A 19,130-nucleotide genomic window follows, 5' to 3' on the forward strand; every position below is an offset into this window, starting at 1 on the left:
TACATGTGTCTAAAAATTACAAGTAGCATTAATATCTCACTAACTGTTATGGAGCTGATATCAAAAAGGAGATGCTAAAATGTTATACGACTACTTCAGTGTCTCCCTTGTGGGTTGGCCTCATGAATGCAATGTAGCATGTACAGAAGATTCATTGGTTCTTTCACTTGTGTCCCATAATTTCATACAAGTTATAAACACATTATCATAGTTTCAAAACTAAGTAATATATTTTCCAATTTATTTAACAGTACAATATATCGACTTGATTACTTCCATTGTATAAAAAAATGATGTAATGTTGGTCCCATTCAGATAACTATATTATTAGCTGAATGATGTGACAACTATTTAATATAATTAAATACAATTTCAATATTTTAAAAAAGGTATATGTACAAGGCAACTGGTTAAACCTGCTGAAATAATGTAGTTAAATGTGAAGCAATGTCCCCTCCCCTCCCCCTGTCAAAACACACACACACACACACACACACACTCACACACACACACACACACACACACCCTTGATAAACAAGATCCAAACTATTAACTTTTATAGAATTTTCAGTAATTAACAATTACTTCCCTGTAACATTATTCTAGCTACCAAATACAGCTATTCCAGTTTCAGAGAAAATAACATTACTGTATTTTGTGACATTATACACACAAAGAAGTTGGGGGAAGGCAAGCAGAAGTAGTTCACTTTAACTAGCTCCCTGTAATACATTGAAGCAAACACTGCATACTCTGACTGGTTTGTTCAGTGCAAACTTCAGGATAGGTACATCTCTGTCTGAGCATTTGCTGCACAGGATTCGGCCACAGTGACGGCTGAAACATAGGCATATAATCAAAAACATTAAATAAGGAAGCAGGTAAACAGAAATTTGAGAAATGACAATTTTATAAACAACATTGTACTGTTTGCATTAAATGAATAAAATGTTCCACTGTACCAAAGACACAAGTTACTGAAACAGAACATGTAAAATGTTGAGTAGCAAAAATGTAAATTTTTGTTACATACTTTTCCATTTTAACTAGGACTTGTTTAGTAACTTCTTTCTCTAAAAATTTGTCATTTGCCCCTCCCAACCCTCCTCTTTCCCCTTATGTATCTTCATTTCATCACCTATCTATCTGATACTCTGATGTATATGATATATATGTGTATATAATTATCACCACCACTAACACAACCTTCAATTTCTAATTACATCTTCCTTCATTCATTTCCATCTGAATCTGAGCTCTTTTCATCAGTCAAATCTATTATTCTGCCTACCATGAACATTTTCAAATTTTATACACTACCAATTTTTATTTTGTGCCTCGTATACCCTTCACATATTTCTTTTATCTCTGTGATACCTATACAACTTTTGTGAAGGTGAAGCATCTGTGTTATGTGAGGTTCTTTGGAATACTGTATCACAGTTTTGTTTGTTTATTTTATTTGTTTATTTGCACTTTGCTGTATGGCATAAAGTTACTGTTTCCTTACAGATCCAGTGTGTTGAACATTGTTTGTAGCTGTAATTGGTTTGATGTGACCTAGCTTCATTCTCACTAAATCCTCAAAGCGCAGTATGAAGCTACTCTTCATACCAGGGCTAATGCCCCTAAATGATGTGGCTATAATCAAATTTTCCTTTAATTGCACATTGAAGTTACACTCAAATTTCTTACGAGACTATAACTTCAAGATTTACTGGTTATTATCCCATTTCATGCCGTGACTGTGTAAGAAATATGCTGACTTCCATGTACACTACTGGAAAGCATCTGGATGGGTTCTAACATATATTGTTATATAGTTGGCATATCACCATCTTTGACTATGATGGCAAAAGTAAGCTTTTTATTCTACTTGGCAAATATAGCTCACCTAAAACTGCAGTATGACCAAACTCAATTTACTATTCATAAGCTTGTAATCCTGAATGACATACAAAGGATTGTTCACAATATTAAACTATCTTATGTATCAGTATAATGCAACTAAAAATTAAAATATAATTTTAAAGAATATTTATTTATTTATTTTTATTTTATGAAGAAGTGGGCTGTTTATAGATTTCTCTAAATTTAAGACCGTGCCAAAGTGTTTTTCTTTGTTTATTTTAGATCCGCTTCATACATTGACTGACGACTTCCCTGTCCTTATTCTACATTATTTGGTGAGGTTTTTGTTGTCAAGTTGGAACTTGACAACCCATCTCCCTGTTTCTCATTATGCCTCATGTGTTTCCTAATCCTACTTACTATAACAAGCAAAATTTAAAACAATCCTAGTTAAAATAATGTCACCTTTTCCATACTGGCTATGTAATTTTTTCTTTAATTCTGTATAAATATCCATTCTTTCTCTGTATTTAACAGTTCAAAATATTTTTGAGTTATTCCTTTTCCAGGATTTGCCAATCATTTCAGTTGTTCAGCATGAAAAATAACTAGGAAGTTGCAAATCATGATCCATGCAATTCCTTCAATGTTAATGAAATGAGTCTGCTAATGTCTATAGATTCTTTAATGACACAATCCCAGAACATAGACGTCTGGATCAGAATCTTAGTACGGTTGTAATCCACTCCATGTAATTTCAATAGACAATGTCCTGTGACAGCTGACTTGTTAGACTGCTGCAATCTGATGAACCATTGGTGTTCCTGGCAATGATCTTTGACAGTAGGCACTGTCCTCTTATACATGTCTTGCTACATTGGCAGTATATCTAATAAACTCTGGATTTATGTAGTCCTATGTCATCTTTGACACTACCAAGCTGTGTCCCTGTTTTATCTGGTGTTCAGCAGACCATCTTCCCTTAAAGTTTCCAGAGAATTTGTAGTATCTTTCTGAATAATGCTCCACAATCATCCTGAGATTCCTCTTCTATTCCCACCAGTTGTAAAGTGAGTGTAGTAGTACGGCTCTCCGAATTTTCCTCTTCTTGTAGCTATTCTTCCAGAACACCATCCTAGGTGTTCAAGTTCTTGGTTGAGACTTTCACTGTCTTGGAGGGCTTAAGTTCTATGTATCTATGTTTTAGTATGCCACTGCTATGCGCCATGTGGTGGCAACTGTCCACATGTAAATACAGATTGGTATCCATCTTCTTCTGTCACACACTGCGGCCCAACATACTGTCTGCTCTTCTTTTTATCAGGGGATCTAGAAAGTGGAGCACACTATCTACTTCAGCTTCCATGGTTAATTGATGTTTTGGTGTACAAAACTCAGATGTATAAGGAATTTATTCACAACTTGTCTCTTTCCCATGTCGCCATTTGATGAAGGTGTCTACATACTGGAAGAAACAGGTAGTTTTCCACTGGGCTTACTCCAGGGCTTCCTCCTTTAAGTATTCCTTAGACATGTTGGTGACAACATGTGAAAGTGAACTCCTCATGGCTACTCCTTCCATTTGCTTGCACTAGCCACCATTGGGATGTAAGTACAGGGTGACAATTACTGAACTATATGAAAAAATGTAAATTAAATACAAACTATGGTGTGCACACCCTTTATTCAACATGTAAATGTCACTACAGATATTCGGATTTAGGTTATGACATGTCTGATATGCCTGGTATCACTGGCGATGGTGAGGCGCTGACAAATAACCAAATTCTGTATGATTTGCTGAAGTGTCGGAACATTGATGATGTCAATGATCTCCTGAATGGCTGTTTTCAACTCAACAATGGTTTTGTGGTTATTACTGACACCTTGTCTTTAATACAGCCCCACAAAAAGGTGTCGCATGTGCTCAGATCTGGAGAATATGGTAGGCAATTGAGGCCCATGCCAGTGGCCTCTAGGTACCCCAGAGTTAGAATGCGGTCCCCAAAGTGCTCCTCCAGGACACTGAACACTCTTCTGCTGCCGGCCGGAGTGGCCGTGCGGTTCTGGGCGCTGCATTCTGGAGCCGAGCGACCGCTCTGGTCGCAGGTTCGAATCCTGCCTCGGGCATAGATGTGTGTGATGTCCTTAGGTTAGTTAGGTTTAAGTAGTTCTAAGTTCTAGGGGACTGATGACCTCAGAAGTTAAGTCGCATAGTGCTCAGAGCCATTTGAACCATTTGAACTCTTCTGCTTCAATGGGGTCGAGCTCTGTCTTGCATGAACCACATCTTGTCAAAATAAGGGTCACTTTGGATAATGGGGATGAAATCATCTTCCAAAACCTTCAAGTAACATTCGATAGTCACCGTGCCATCACGGAATATCGCACCGATATTCCATACAGCGCATACTAATTCCCATCATGCCTTACAGCCAATCGTGCAGTTTGACTGGCCTAATGCAAACTGTTCCGAAATTGTGATGATTTTATTTCATATAGTTCAATAATTGTCAACCTGTATAATGACATCAAGATGTGTCTCAGATAGCCCTGTGTCCCGCACAACTAGCAGAAACAGAAGAGGAACCTTACAAGGGTGGTGGCCACTGAATTTATTCCTGTTTGAGGCACATTATCCAGAGAGATAGGACAAACTTCTGGAAACACCACAGGCACTGCTTGGTAATGTGAAAGACAACCTCGGGCTACAGAAATCTGGGGTCTACCAGATACGCTGCCAATGTGGCAAGACATATGTAAGTTGAACAGAGCACTCTGTCTAAGATCATTGTCAAGAACACCAACAGCAATTGCAGCAGCCCAACAAGTCAGTGGTCATGGGGCATTGTCTATCGGAATTACAAGGAATGGATTATGACCTTACTAGATTCTGACCCAATGTCTATCTTCTGATGTGTGTCATTAAAGAATCCATCAAGATCTGAGTAAGGGAACCACTGATCGAACATGATTGTGGCTACATCCTTAGTAAAATCTGGGATACATAATTAGTCTGATTAAGAAGATGAGGCGATACCCCACAAAAGACTGATTTCACAGGCAGACAATGGAACAGCAGAGGTGACACCACCATGCATACCTGGGTGCAAATATTGTGCCCATTGGACACTGACACCAGGCTATTCACCCATGAACTGTTATGTCATGAAGTATGCCAGGAGAAGCTGAAGAAACATACATTGTTTATTGTAAACTCTTGCCTTCTCATAAATAAATGTTTCTTTTTCCTTCTTTGTACCTGTAATATCTTTAGTGATTTCCATACATATTTTTGTAATTAAATAATGGGAGTCTTTTCTTATGTCAGTATATTCTTAATTTTTTAGGATGATAATTATTTGCTTTATTATTTAATTTCTTTAGTGTTTGATAGAATACTGTCAAGTTTTTTTCCAGTTCTATTTAGTCCATGAGGACATTTTCTATTAGTTTTCTTGTGAAAGAATGTCTAAACAACAAATTTGCTAATACTTTACAGTAATTCTACTAATGTATGAGCTCTGTCATTTCTGATACTATATCCAAAGTTTTCTACTGAAAAATCATTTTTCAGTTTTTGTTCTTCTTTTCTATCAGATGTCACTATTATAATTGTTTTATAGGAGGATTAATTGTCATTTAGCACTTTTAGTGGCCCTTTGTACATGCCTTTTATCTGCTTATTAGAATGTGAGCATAGTGGCGACTACATTTTAATGTTTTCTTGGATTATCTTTTGCTTATTTTAAAAACAAAAGAAGCTGTTCTGTTACAATAATGCCTACACATGAAATTACCCTCTGCTCTGATCCTCCACTGTAAAACAATTGTTCTGATTTTAGTTCTATTTGATCTTTGTTTCTTCATCACACTTTTGAGAACCCTGCTACATGCCATTTGAATTTACTTATTTCTCTTCCTACTCCACCTACTTATCTTCCCATCCCTGAGATCTTCAACTGTAAGTGGTTATTATAGTCATCATCGTCTTCAGTTAAAAAATTGGTTTGTTGCAGCTTTCCACACTTTCCTGTACAAGGCTGCTTCCTGTCCATTTAATTGCTGCAGCCATCTAAACCCTCTTACAGCATTTGAACCTTGGTCTCCATCAACAATCCCCCCCCCCCCCCCCCATCTCCCCTTTTCCACTAACCACCATTACAAATTAGTCTATCCCTTCATGCTCCAGGATATGTAATATCAACTGACCCCTTCTTCTAGTCAAATTATCCCATGAATGTTTTGTCCCCCCCCCCAATTCAATCCAGTATCTCTTCATTAGTTCAATCGAATCTTCAAAATTCTCCAGTAACTTGTTATTTCATAAGCTCCTGTTTCCTTCCTGTTGGAACTGTTCATCATCTATATGTATCACAGACGATCACAGTAAGACTATTTGATCTGCAGTGTCCCCTTGAATTTAAAGTGATGACTGGTAGGACACACTGATTTACTGCTGCCCCGTACCAGTTGGATGATAATATGGACAATATGGCATTATGGACAAATGTACATATTTTTATGAAAAGAGACATGTAAATCATCACATGCACTGAATGAAACTATCAGTAATCCTGATTAAGAAGCTAAAGAACTGAACAAGAATGGTGATATACTTGTTTGAAATGTCAAGATCTGTATGCTGTTCATTCATTCATTTATTTATTCAATCAAACAATCCCCATCACAAAGCCTATACTCCTCATTTACCACATGCTGTGGAATGATCTCCATCTGTGATATCATGTCGCAACTGCAGTCCCACTATCAAAAATTAATGTTTTTCATTACACAGAAAAATTTTGTATCTTACAATGACCACCTTCAAAATTGGAATGGTAAAAATAAATCATCCACTGCCATCTTCGTTTGTAAAGTATACTAACAACAAATTATGACTAGTGCTAATCCACTTACACTGATAAATACCTATATTTACATCTACATGTCTACTCTGCAGGCAGGGGATTCATTGAACCACCTTCAGACTATTTCTTTACTGTTACACTCTCGAATACCGTACGGGAAAAATGAACACTTCAATATTTCCAGCAAAACTCTAATTCTTCTTATTTTATAATGATGGTTATCAACAAAATATTTTTGCATTTAGAGTGTTAATTTGGTGACTGAAATATTGTGAAAATATCTCACTGCAATGAAAAATGCCTTTGTTTTCATTATTACTGCCCCCGCCCCACATTAATGTATTTTGCCTTTGTCACTCTTTCCCCTATTTCGCAATAAATGAGCTGCCCTTCTATGACCTTTCTGAATATCCTCCATCAGTCCTATCCAGTACACATCTCATTTAGCAGAGCAATATTCCAGAAGAGGATGGATAAGTGTACTGTAGGCACTCTCCTTGGAACATATGTTGCATCTTTTAAGTGTTATGCCGATAAAACCCAGGCTTTGGCTCATCTTTGCAATGTTCTCCAGCAGAATACACAAGAGTGAGTGCAGCTGAGCGTAGAGTATTGGTGCCCGCAACCTGGCTGCTTAAGATAATACTGCAAAGTACATTTATTCTTGAGCCAAGTTTCTTAGACAACTTGATGCACTGTTGTTTGAATGTCAAGGACCTATCCAGAGTGATTCCTAGATATATTGGATTGTAGTTACGTGGCACTTTGATTCCATTGAAAGAGACATGTAGCTTCCTTTGGGCGTCTTTACTACTTAGGCAGAATGCAGTAACCTCAGTTTTATCGAAGTTTCACCATATCAAATGTCGGCACACTCTCACAGTGCATCAGGTCCTTACTTTGGAAGACTCGTGCGAGGACATCTGAATATTGGATTTTCATGGAGTGTGTGTCTGGCCTATCATGAATATACAGGTTAAACAGGATGGGGAGAGAACTGTTTTCTGAGGCAGGCCATTATTTATAGTTCCCCATCAGCTTGCTTATCCCTTCAGGAACAACTCAAAGTGCCTGTCAGAAGGCATGTTGTTAACTAGACAGCTTTTGGCACAGAATGATTTCAATGAACTTCAATGCCATCCCTCCCTCCACACAGTGTCATAAGTTGCTATAAAACCCACAAAAACTGCAGCCAATTTGAGACCTCGCTGAAATCCCGCTTCTACTACAGTTGTCAACAGTAAGGCCTGGCTGCAGCAGCTCCAATGTTTCCTAAAGCCCCCTTGTCTGACAAGGGTGATTTGATCAATGACCTCTTGAATGTGATTTAGAGTAAGTCTTTCTAGTAGTTTATAGATCATGCTGAACAGTGATACTGATCAGCAGCAAGAAGCATCAGTTCACTCTTTGTCTAGTTCTAGGATGGCAATTATTTTAGCCTGTTTGAAAAGCTTTGGTAATTTTCCAGTTCACAGAATCTCACTGAAAAATTCAGTGAGCCATAGTTTTGTTTTACGTCTGGCAACTTTACGAAACACATGATATATTCCATCAAAGCCAGAAACTTCATTTACATTTAACACATTCAAGGCTGTATCAAGTTCCTCAATGGGGATGTCACAGTAGTCTGGATGTGGTTCTACATGGACCCTGTTTATTTAAAATTCCTTTTTCATAGTTTGTGTGTATGTCTTGTCTGTTTTAGTGTTTGAAATCTTCATTAGTTTGGCTGCAACAGAATTGGCATTTACATGTGCAGCTGTACATGACAAACTTAGATCTGTACCAAGTTTTCTTATAAGGATGCAAGCATTCCAACTACATTGAGTCGAGTCCTGCTGTTGTTATTTTAGGCCACTTCTCTCTTCTGTTCTTATTAAGGTCTCTCAAAAGGTTATCAGCTGTTGGGTCATTGTGGGATACTTAATATTTCACATGTAACTCATCACATTCTTGAGACTATCTCCTTCTGAAACACACATAGAATATATTTCCTGGTATTAACCTCAATCACACTCACAAATCATCCATAATGTTTGCACACTCTTAGGCCTCTCTTAGTCCTTGGGAAGGAGACAGAAAATGGTAACACAGTCCTATTTCTTGTTATTTCTTGTTTAATTTTACTACATGTAGAACTGACTAGGTGAGATGAAATGTTGCTTTCCCAATATAGAAACCTTTACAGAATGCAAATTGAGATAACAACACACACTCTCTCCCTCTCCTTCTCCCTCTCCGTGTGTGTGTGTGTGTGTGTGTGTGTGTGTGTGTGTGTGTGTGTGTGTGTGTGTGTGCGCGCGCGCGCGCGTGTGCGTGCGTGCGTGCATGCATGCGAATGCATGCCAAAATTTTCAAATTTATTATTTTTACAAACAAACTCTATGATATCATTAATTTACTGTGTGTTAGTTAAATTTGTTCGTATCTTTGAAACTGACACTTACCAGTGATGTTTACGTATAGTCAGTCCAAATTTAATACCACACTCCAAACAAATGTCACCTTCTGCCCAAGGTGGCTCCTGGGATAAATTATCCAGCAAACTGCAAAAATAAGACTATGTTCAAATCTTTGCTATTTTTCATAGAATAATATATGAACACCATAATCAGAGAATAACATGAGGCTGTAATTTGAACACATTCATACTGTTCAGTGGCATGAAGTACTACTACTAGTAGTAGTAGTAGTAGTAGTAAAGGCTACACCTTGTCATTGCAATCATTCTTCTCTATTTTATGCCATTATGGAGGTGAACAGCAATCACACACCCTTCCTTCCAAAATAGACCATAAAGGCTCAATAACATTGAGATCTGGAGACAGTGGTGGCCAGGTGAGATGCGATTTGTGACAACAATGTTGATAAACTACAGTTGCACATATACTACTTAACACTGCCTGCTCACAACTGGTGGCTCGTGCTCATAAAAACTGTCCTGCAAAATGTGAGCTGTGTGACCAGGGCTCATGTTGTCTTGGAATACAGTATCACCATTGGGGAACATATATTGTACCATGGGATGGACCTGATCAGCCAAAATGGTCACATGGTCCTCTGCAGTAATGTTACCTTGAACAGTAGCCATGGGGCCCCTGGAATACCACAATATGGCTGCCCAGATCATCACTGAACCCTCACCATGTGTCATTTTCAAAATGTTGTTGGAAACAGTGTGCAACAAACCTCATCGAACTAACTGACTTTCTTCCATTACTCCATAATACAGGTTTTATGGTTTCGGCACTTCCCTTCATGTTGGTTTGGTGCTGATGGGATTTGGGAGTGTGACAGTCAGTTGCAGTGATTTTTGCAGCTGTAGTCCTCTTATTTTACATCACAATCCTTTTCAATGACCTTCTGTCATGTTTACTCAACACACACTTCCATCTGCAGTGTGACATAGGGAATGATGTTTTTCCACTTTCCTGAATGTGGTATGAATCTTTGATACAGTGGCTCTTGAAACACCAACCACTTAGGCTATCATGGTTACTCACCATAGAAGCAACAACAGTATGCCCATGTTCAAAGTCACTTCGCTCCAACACAGTGCACTCTCAACTACACAGAACACTGTTCTGACCACAACTGACACTTGCTACGCATCGAGGATGATGCACTGGTGCTGTTTATGGTCAAACAACACAATCTATAGGTTTGGCTAACATCTGCATTTATGTTCAAGCATGCATTTCTTGTAAAGTTTCCATATTTTTGTCCAGCTGCTGTCGCTACAGAATTGACACTTTCTCTCGCCAAGAAGCTAAAAGGATTATTCGAATTCCTAGGCATAGATAACCAACTAATTCATTCCTGGGAGAAAGGAGCAATAGTACTGCAAGTTTTGCAGGAGAACTTCTGTGATGTCTGGAAGGTAGGAGACGAAGTATTGGTGGAAGCAAATCTGTGGGGACAGGTTGCGTGTCATGCTTGGACAGCTTAGCCGGTAGCACACTTGCCTGTGCAAGGCAAAGGTCCCAGGCTCGAGTCCCAATCTGGCACACTGTTTTAATCTGGCAGGAAGTCTCAACAAAATTGTAGTTTTATATCCACTCAACAAGTAGGTGGTTAGATGAGTTGTGCTACTCAGTACAACTAGAATGACGGAAAGAATCTTTTATAGCTTTAACAAATACTGCTCATTGTGTGTTTCACATGATGGCAGTACCAATGGAAAACAAAGGTTTGTGCCTCACTGCAGCCAAAATGCATTATTTTAATAGAATTTTATGGAGCTATACAACAGAAAAGTCCCAAACCAATCTAGTGCAATATTCAGTTCAATAAATTTTTTTAACACAAGGACAGCAAAAAACAAAGCAAACAGTACTCTACCAGTAACTGAGCAGCAGTGCTGCATGGTGGTAGTATGACATATGACATAGTATGCATATGACATGACCTGGCACACGAGAGAAGCAGGGAAGTTTAATAAGCATGGCAGAGAGAACAAAATAAACAGATAGGGCTACACAGCATTTCATAACTTCATGTACTGCACCGGATTAGTTTTGGATCACTTTATCAAACTGGCACATAAAATTCAAATTAAAAAAAGAATATATTTTGGTTGTAACCAGAAACAAACTGACCTTCCCATACTCAAAGATGTCACCTGAAACATGATGAGCAGCAGTTACAGTGGCTAACTCCATCCACACATTGTAAAAAAGTAACTGCAAATTTCTGTCGAAACACCATAGAAAATGTGCCTGATGATTCTTAGAAGAGACCCCTGGTATATGAAACTGTACCAGCCAGTCACCTCCAAAGATTACAGGAAATCATGGAAAACTGATCTCAGAATGGACAGAGTGAGAGAGTGAGTGCTTTTTGTTTTGTTTTTCTGAGTTCATGCACACTCAATGACAAGGTTATAAGCACCCTTACAAATATTAAAAGAAACAAATGTGGATAAAAAGTTGTCACACTTTGAGGAGTAAACCTACAAAATAACACTAACCTCCTCACTTGCACTGACCCACACAGTTAGTCGATCTTATATGCCATAAGACAATCGAGAAAGGGTGAAAGGTGCTAAATCTGGGATTAAAGCATAAAGAAAATGACAGAGGAGCTAAAGTAACAGTGCTGGGAATTGTGATTGGCTGAGCAGTTGCAAAAAATGTGAGTGAGCCAGTCATCCTGTAATACATTAAGAACATGTTCCTGAAATTTCAGAAAAGAAGTTTGATGTATCATAAAACCTTGAAACTCTAACCACATTCATCTGAATGTCACTTAAAATAGTGGGCAGGTCTGTCAGTAAATCTGCCATTGCCCTGTGGTTTGCAAATAAAATGCAGTCCAGTAAAATGTGGCACACAGTAATCTGTATGCCACAAACACCGCACACTGGAGGGTCATGTAGCCGTAGCAAAGCCATCCATCATTGGGTTGTGGCCCACAAGAAGGTGAGTTAGAACAACTTCATCCCACCTGCACGGCTGGAGGAAGGAGGAGCATCATGTTGTGGATGCAGCTTACTGTCTGCCACTTCTAGCCGTCCTTCTTCTCATTGATGCACAACTTTGTGCCTCAACAATAAGGTGACAGCAGGCAGGGGGATGGCACACTGAGCTAACTGAGGGTCATGATGTGTCCCCTTGGCTGCTACATTTTCTGCTTTTTTTCCCCACAATACCCATGTGCACTGGCACCCAGCAGAAACATACCAGCTTCCCTAGTCTTTGTAAGTGGAGAAGAGCACCCTGGATATTCTGGGCTATTTTATTGCAGAGACTGAAGAGCACTCAGGGAGTCTTAACAGATGAGACATTTAGCAGACACAGCAAATCTCATCTGTTCCAGTGCCCTCAAGATCCCGGATAACTGGCATCAAATACAGTAAAATCTGGAGGCAACTGGATCTTCAGGATCAGGGGAAAAATACAACAGAACCATCAAAATCCCATTTAGACCCATCCATGAATACAGCAGTGGTGCCCAATTAAAATGTCAAAAAATAAAGTATTAAAAGCATAAGCAGGAATGCAACCTCTCTTGTACTGCATTAAATTTAAAATCACTCTGGGCCTCTGCAGTGATCAGGGTAGCACTTGGTTAAAATCCCAGTTTTGATCTGTTACATGCTCCATACCAATGGACTCCACCACACACTTTGTGCAGATCCAAAACCAACTCACTGCCCACGGACAGTTGGTAAGGTGGTGTTCCACAGCTGGAGACCAACAATATGGTATGCTGGGGAAGTGAGAGTAGTAAGGAAGTTACTTGCCTAATACGCCGTGATAAGTTGCCACTGAACTGGAAGTGATGGTTCACCAGCCTCAGTGTAGAGACTGGGTATGTGGCTGGTTCCATATGTGCCCATGACCAGCCTGATCGCCTCATGATGTATAGCATCAATAATATTCAGATAAGACTGCCACTTGTGCATCTGTAGTCCAGCTGTGACTGCACAAAGGCTCTATAAAACTGTAGCGGACACACTTTGTCCCAGTACCTGTGGCTAAGACACTTCAAGAAATACAAGGAGAATGACATAAGAACATGTGCACCTCCCCCCTCTCCCTCTCCCTGTCACTCCTCTACAGAAGATATAAGCCAGTCTTTGTGGCCAAATCCTGAAACCTTTCGACTGTAAGTTGCAACAAAAGACTTGCTGTGATGGTATTCACGGAAGAGCAGAAGACTGCAAAATCATCCACAAATAAGGAGCGCTACACAGAACTCTGTACGTTATACTGTCAGCAACTTTAGCAAAAAGAGTGACACTTAAAAACATTGCTTTGGGAACACCATTCTTCTGCACAAATCTGACAGCACGTCACCAACTTTACACATCAAAAGTCATCTTGATAAGTACCAAATGAAGATGGGGAGGTGCCCATGAAAGCCCCACTGCTGTAGTCGACTAATAATACTGTGTTTCAACTACTGTTGTAAGCCTTACTGATGTCAAAAAAATACCTCCAGACAATGCTTGTTATGTTCGAAAGCCTGCCGGATTTCTGTCTCTAGAAAGGTCAGGCTGTCGATATTTGACATACACCTCCTGAATCCGCACTGTGAGTGCCGTAGGAGCTGCCTTCTCTCTCATACCCAGATGAGACAACAGATGACCATGCTGGAACACATTCGGCCATTTTCTGGTTTGAGGAGAGGTATCAAAATTGCCTCTTGCCACAAGTCAGGAAGTTGGCCTGTCAGACATATTGATCTAAAACATTATAAGAGGATTTCCTTTGACACTGTTTGCAAGTGCTGTAGCATGTTGTACTGGATAGGGTCAGGACCGGGCGCCATATTGTGAGCATCAGACAGTGTCAAATCCAGCTCCCAATGGTTAATAGGTACTTGCAGATTCCGAACTGGTGTGACCAAAAGTCCACCTCGATCCTCTCCTTGGTGACACGATAATACTACAACACTGGATATTGGCTAGCAGTGGTGATAGTGCAAATTAACCTGCCATTGCCTGTGCAATGTCTCTTGGCATTTCTTGTTGCTTGGAGACATCTTGTTTCAACAATACCATTACAGGTAAGAGACTGCATTTATTAGAAGTCCTCCTGATGGCTTTCCATACTGTTGTAGAACTTGTGGAATGGTTGGTACAGTGTCCAGGAAAACTTGCCACAATCTTTTCTTACTTCCTTGACAATATGTTGAGCCTTGGTCCTCACCAATTGAAAGGCTGTGAGGTTGCCTGCCACTGGCTGGCACTTAAACTTTGTGTGCATGACCTGGCCCACTGAACATCACTTATCAGTTCACTAAGGCACAGGTTGCTTCCAAAGATAACCAGAGGACATCAGGATGGATATGTCAGTGACATGTTGGACCGCTTGTGTGATGAGGTCCACGCACTCCTGGATGCTGTTGTGGCATTCAAACACAGCTGGCTGGTTGAACAGCATCCAGATGGCTCAGCTGATGATCCATGCACTCTTTCAGGGAGAGCACGATTCAGTACGCCCTTGCAGAGTGGGAAGTGGTCACTGGAATGAAGGTCATCAGTGACTTCCCACTGAACAGTATCTGCCATGGCTGGAGACCAGAACAGCTTGGGCATTGAAGTCTCCCAGTAGGAGAAATGGTCACAGGAGTTGTTCTATAAGATTTGTGAAAGCATAGGTATATTCAACAAGTAAACAATGATCTCTTGGACACATTGATTTCAACTGCAACCACTTACAGGTCAGTAGCCAGTGACAGAGCAGAGGAGTGGTGTGTGGTATTGATGAACACAATAACCTCTCCCTTGGTCCTTTGCACAGTCCAGTCGTCCTTGCAATGGAGGGTATAGCCCCATAGTATACAGTTAGCAGGTGCTTTAAAATGCATTCCTACAAACACAAACAAGGGGGGCATTCTTGTGCTAGGAGTTTCAGTTCCTTCACATGTGTCCAGAACCCGTTAATGTTCCACCGAAGTATGGAAACCATTTATCACAGGGGCAGTACTTTCACCCTGTCTTTCTGCCAAGGGGGGGGGGGGGGGGGGGGGGCGGCACAATGAATGGGTGGAAGCTCAGTCTTGGGGCAAGATCAGTGCCCCAGGCTGGCCCTGAGGTCCATCAGCTCTGAAGATGAATCATGAAGAGACGTCAGAGTGATGTCGACATTGGACTGCTTATTCTCTGCCAACAGTTGATGATCTGCCTTTGATTTTTTGGCCTGGGGAGGCTTTGCAGAGACAACCACAGCAGTGGTGGTGTTAGAACTTGTTAGTGGACGAGGCTGGACCTTTGGAGGGGCAGGGAGCTCCACAATGTCAGAAACCACAGCCTTTTCTGATGTTCTGAGGGAAGGTATGGGCTTCAAAATAACTGCAACAACACAAATGCATTGACAAACACAGGTCTAGTGGTGACACTAGCAACCTCCATTTGTGCACCAGATCAGTTTTCTGAATTGGTTGTTTAAGATCTGAAGCAAAGGCGTCAATGAAGATGGGGGGGCCAGCATAGCCTTTTACATCTTTTTTGCCTCACAATATGGGATGTGCATCATAGTTTTAAGCTCCTGTATCTTTCATCATCATCATCATCATCATCATCATCATCATCATACTTCATTGTTGTTTGTAAGACACCACTGACGCACTTTTGCACAGTATTGAGAGGATCAGTAAAATAAGGCAGTCATCAATCCAAAGTATATTTTGAGCATCATAGTGCTTTGCTAGACATGGTCCTGTTGGAGATGGTATGCCATTGCCTTCCTTCGACCTTGGAACTAACTTATCCAGCCACATACAGGAGGACCTACAGTTTGACATGGATTCTGAATTGCGGTGCAGCTGGGTATTTTTCACATCGACAAACATTGCCAAAGGTGAAAGAAGTGATAAGTGACAGATAAAAACCATATGATTGACCACAGGTCGAAGTAGAGACGTTTGGATTTGTGGTCTGGCACTTTGACACTAAACCACAGTCATTGCTTTGTAAAACTTCCTTCGTGTTTTTTTTTATGTCTGGTTTCTCATACACATATTCATTTTTCCTCATATGTTTCAGAATTTTCCTACTTTCTTGTGTATACACACTACTGGCCATTAAAATTGCTGCACCACGAAGATGACGTGCTACAGACACGAAATTTAACCGACAGCAAGAAGATGCTGTGATATTCAAATGACTAGCTTTACAGAGCATTTACACAAGGTTGGCGCCGGTGGCGACACCTACAACGTTCCGACATGAGGAACGTTTCCAACCGATTTCTCATACACAAACAGCAGTTGATCGGCGTTGCCTGGTGAAACGTTGTTGTGATGCCTCGTGCAAGGAGGAGAAATGTGTACCATCACGTTTCCGACTTTGATAAAGGTCGGATTGTAGCCTACCGCGATTGCGGTTTATCGTATCACAACATTGCTGCTCGCATTGGTCGAGATCCAATGACTGTTAGCTGAATATGGTATTGGTGGGTTCAGGAGGGTAATACGGAACGCCGTGCTGAATCCCAACGGCCTCATATCACTAGCAGTCGAGATGACAGGCATCTTATCCGCATGGCTGTAACGGATCATGCAGACACATCTTGACCCCTGAGTCAACAGATAGGGACGTTTGCAAGACAACAACCATCTGCACGAACAGTTCAACGACGTTTCCAGCAGCATGGACTATCAGCTCGGAGACCATGGCTGCGGTTACCCTTGACGCTGCATCACAGACAGGAGCGCCTGCGATGGTGTAGTCAACGATGAACCTGGGTGCACAAATGGCAAAACGTCATTTTGTCAGATGAATCCAGGCTCTGTTTACAGCATCATGATGGTCCCACCCGTGTTTGGCGACATCGCGGTGAACACACATTGGAAGCGTGTATTCGTTATCACCATACTGGGGTATCACCCAGCATGATGGTGTGGGGTACCATTGGTTACATGTCTCCGTCACCTCTTGTTCGCATTGACGGCACTTTGAACAGTGGACGTTACATTTCAGATGCGTTACGACCCGTGACTCTACCCTTCATTTGATCCCTGCGAAACTCTACATTTCAGCAAGATAATGCATGACCGCATGTTGCAGGACCTGTACGGGCCTTTCTGGATACAGAAAATGTTCGACTGCTGCCCTGGCCAGCACATTCTCCAGATCTCTCACTAATTGAAAACATCTGGTCAATGGTGGCCGAACAACTGGCTCGTCACAATACGCCAGTCACTACTCTTGATGAACCGTGGTATCGTGTTGAAGCAGCATGGGCAGCTGTACCTGTACACGCCATCCAAGCTCTGTTTGACTCAATGCCCAGGTTTATCAAGGCTGTTATTACGGCCAGAGGGGGTTGTTCTGGGTACTTATTTCTCAGAATCTATCCACCCAAATTGCGTGAAAATGTAACAACATCTCAGTTCTAGTATAATATATTTGTTCAATGAATACCCATTTATCATTTGCATTTCTTCTTGGTGTAGCAATTTTAATGGCCAGTAGTGTATTTGTCATACATGTGACACCACTTTCTAATTAAAATGGCATACCTATGTTATTACTGCAATGTTCACTACTGTTATAATGGGGTCCTTTTCTATAAAAGCCATAGTTTTCTTTGTGAGTATCATGTTTTAGTCTTTTCTGACCCCTCTGCTAGTGAAGAAAGGTGCTGCCAGCTCTCCATTTATGTATAATGTGATTGTTGTGTTTTAGCATAGCTTCTTAAAGGATTTATCATATAGAATGTGTACCCTCTTTTGTTAGTTATTTTCTACAGTAAACTGTGTCTTTTGATTATATTCTGTCTGTTTTTCAGTGATCATCTTCATTACAAATACTATGTATGTTGCCAATATTTCCTCTACAGAAACCCATTTTTTCTTAACTTAATCAGCAATCTGATATTACTTTTAAACTGCTGTTCAAGATCCTAATGTTAGCCTTACATGGTGTATCCAAACCCTTATAACTCTGGAAGTCACCTCAGTCTCCTTTTTCAAACAACTTGTTGCCTTGCTCTTGGTATGACTCTCCTTTACCAACCATACTGAAGTGACTTTGCAGTCTCAGGTCAAGACAAACTGCAACGTATTTTATGAGTTCATTGTTGATGCTGCCCATTTCTCTAGCTTTACTCTACATTGCTTTCATAACTCTAAAACAAAGTTTTAATTTATGACTTTCATTTCTTTAGATGCTCTGGTTGAAAATGAGATAAAACGGAAGAAATTATTGTGTAAACACACAGGGGCCTAAGTGAGGAAGGAGAGATTACTGTGTGCTCATCAGATTCATCTAATTGATTCCATAAAATTAGGTTACATCCAAAACAATTCACAGTTGACAAGACAAGGCAGCACACAACCAACCTAAATTAAGAAAGCTACTCCACAGTGGGACATGTTGCTGGTAATCTAGCTTCTCAAAGTAAAGCAATGTCATATGATGGGAAATGAACCTAGATCCGTTCACTATGCCTCTCCTGCTGGCTCTTGTCCCCAAGTTATCTTGTCTCACTTCAGTATCAGTAACTTTGAGAGTAGGATAAGCAAATAGCAAATTTGAGCAGTATGCATTGGCTGAAAACTTGCATACCTATGAAGAAGCTGCTTTGTTGCAACCTGGTAGTTGAAAATTGTAATACCATCCTTGTTCATAGCACCAAGGCAAGCACCAGATCTCACCAGTGTACGACATAGATTCCCATTGCCTTTCATGTATGCCAAAAGAAGGGCTAGAATACAGAAAGCACATAGATTAATGAAAAAGCCGACATCAGACAATAAGCAACCGTCATAAATCTGATATGATTAAACTACCACATGCCACATATTCAGAACTGCTATACAATTTGTACCAACACAGAATACTATTTGAAGGCAAGTGTTGACAGCTGGAAGCCCTTGGGACAAGTGCCTCAAGAATCTTTAACACTCTCAAGTATACTTTTTTACTTTAAAAAGGGAACACCATCTAAAGCCGTC

The 19,130-nt window shown here is 40.4% G+C and overlaps 1 protein-coding gene across 1 annotated transcript in view; it reads right to left on the bottom strand.

Annotated features, from left to right (window-relative positions):
* Positions 1 to 208: 208 nt before the first annotated feature.
* LOC124544678 (rabankyrin-5-like) overlaps positions 209 to 19,130 on the bottom strand; it is a 426,179-nt gene continuing 407,257 nt past the window's right edge. The window contains exons 21-23 of the mRNA XM_047123303.1: positions 18,742 to 18,880; positions 9,170 to 9,268; positions 209 to 837 (exon numbers count right to left, since the gene is read on the bottom strand). Coding sequence (XP_046979259.1) covers positions 711 to 837; positions 9,170 to 9,268; positions 18,742 to 18,880 — 365 coding nt within the window. The 3' untranslated portion in view covers positions 209 to 710. The remainder of the gene's footprint in view (positions 838 to 9,169; positions 9,269 to 18,741; positions 18,881 to 19,130) is intronic.

Source organism: Schistocerca americana, chromosome 8 (genome assembly GCF_021461395.2).
Source record: "Schistocerca americana isolate TAMUIC-IGC-003095 chromosome 8, iqSchAmer2.1, whole genome shotgun sequence".
Lineage (NCBI taxonomy): Eukaryota > Metazoa > Arthropoda > Insecta > Orthoptera > Acrididae > Schistocerca > Schistocerca americana.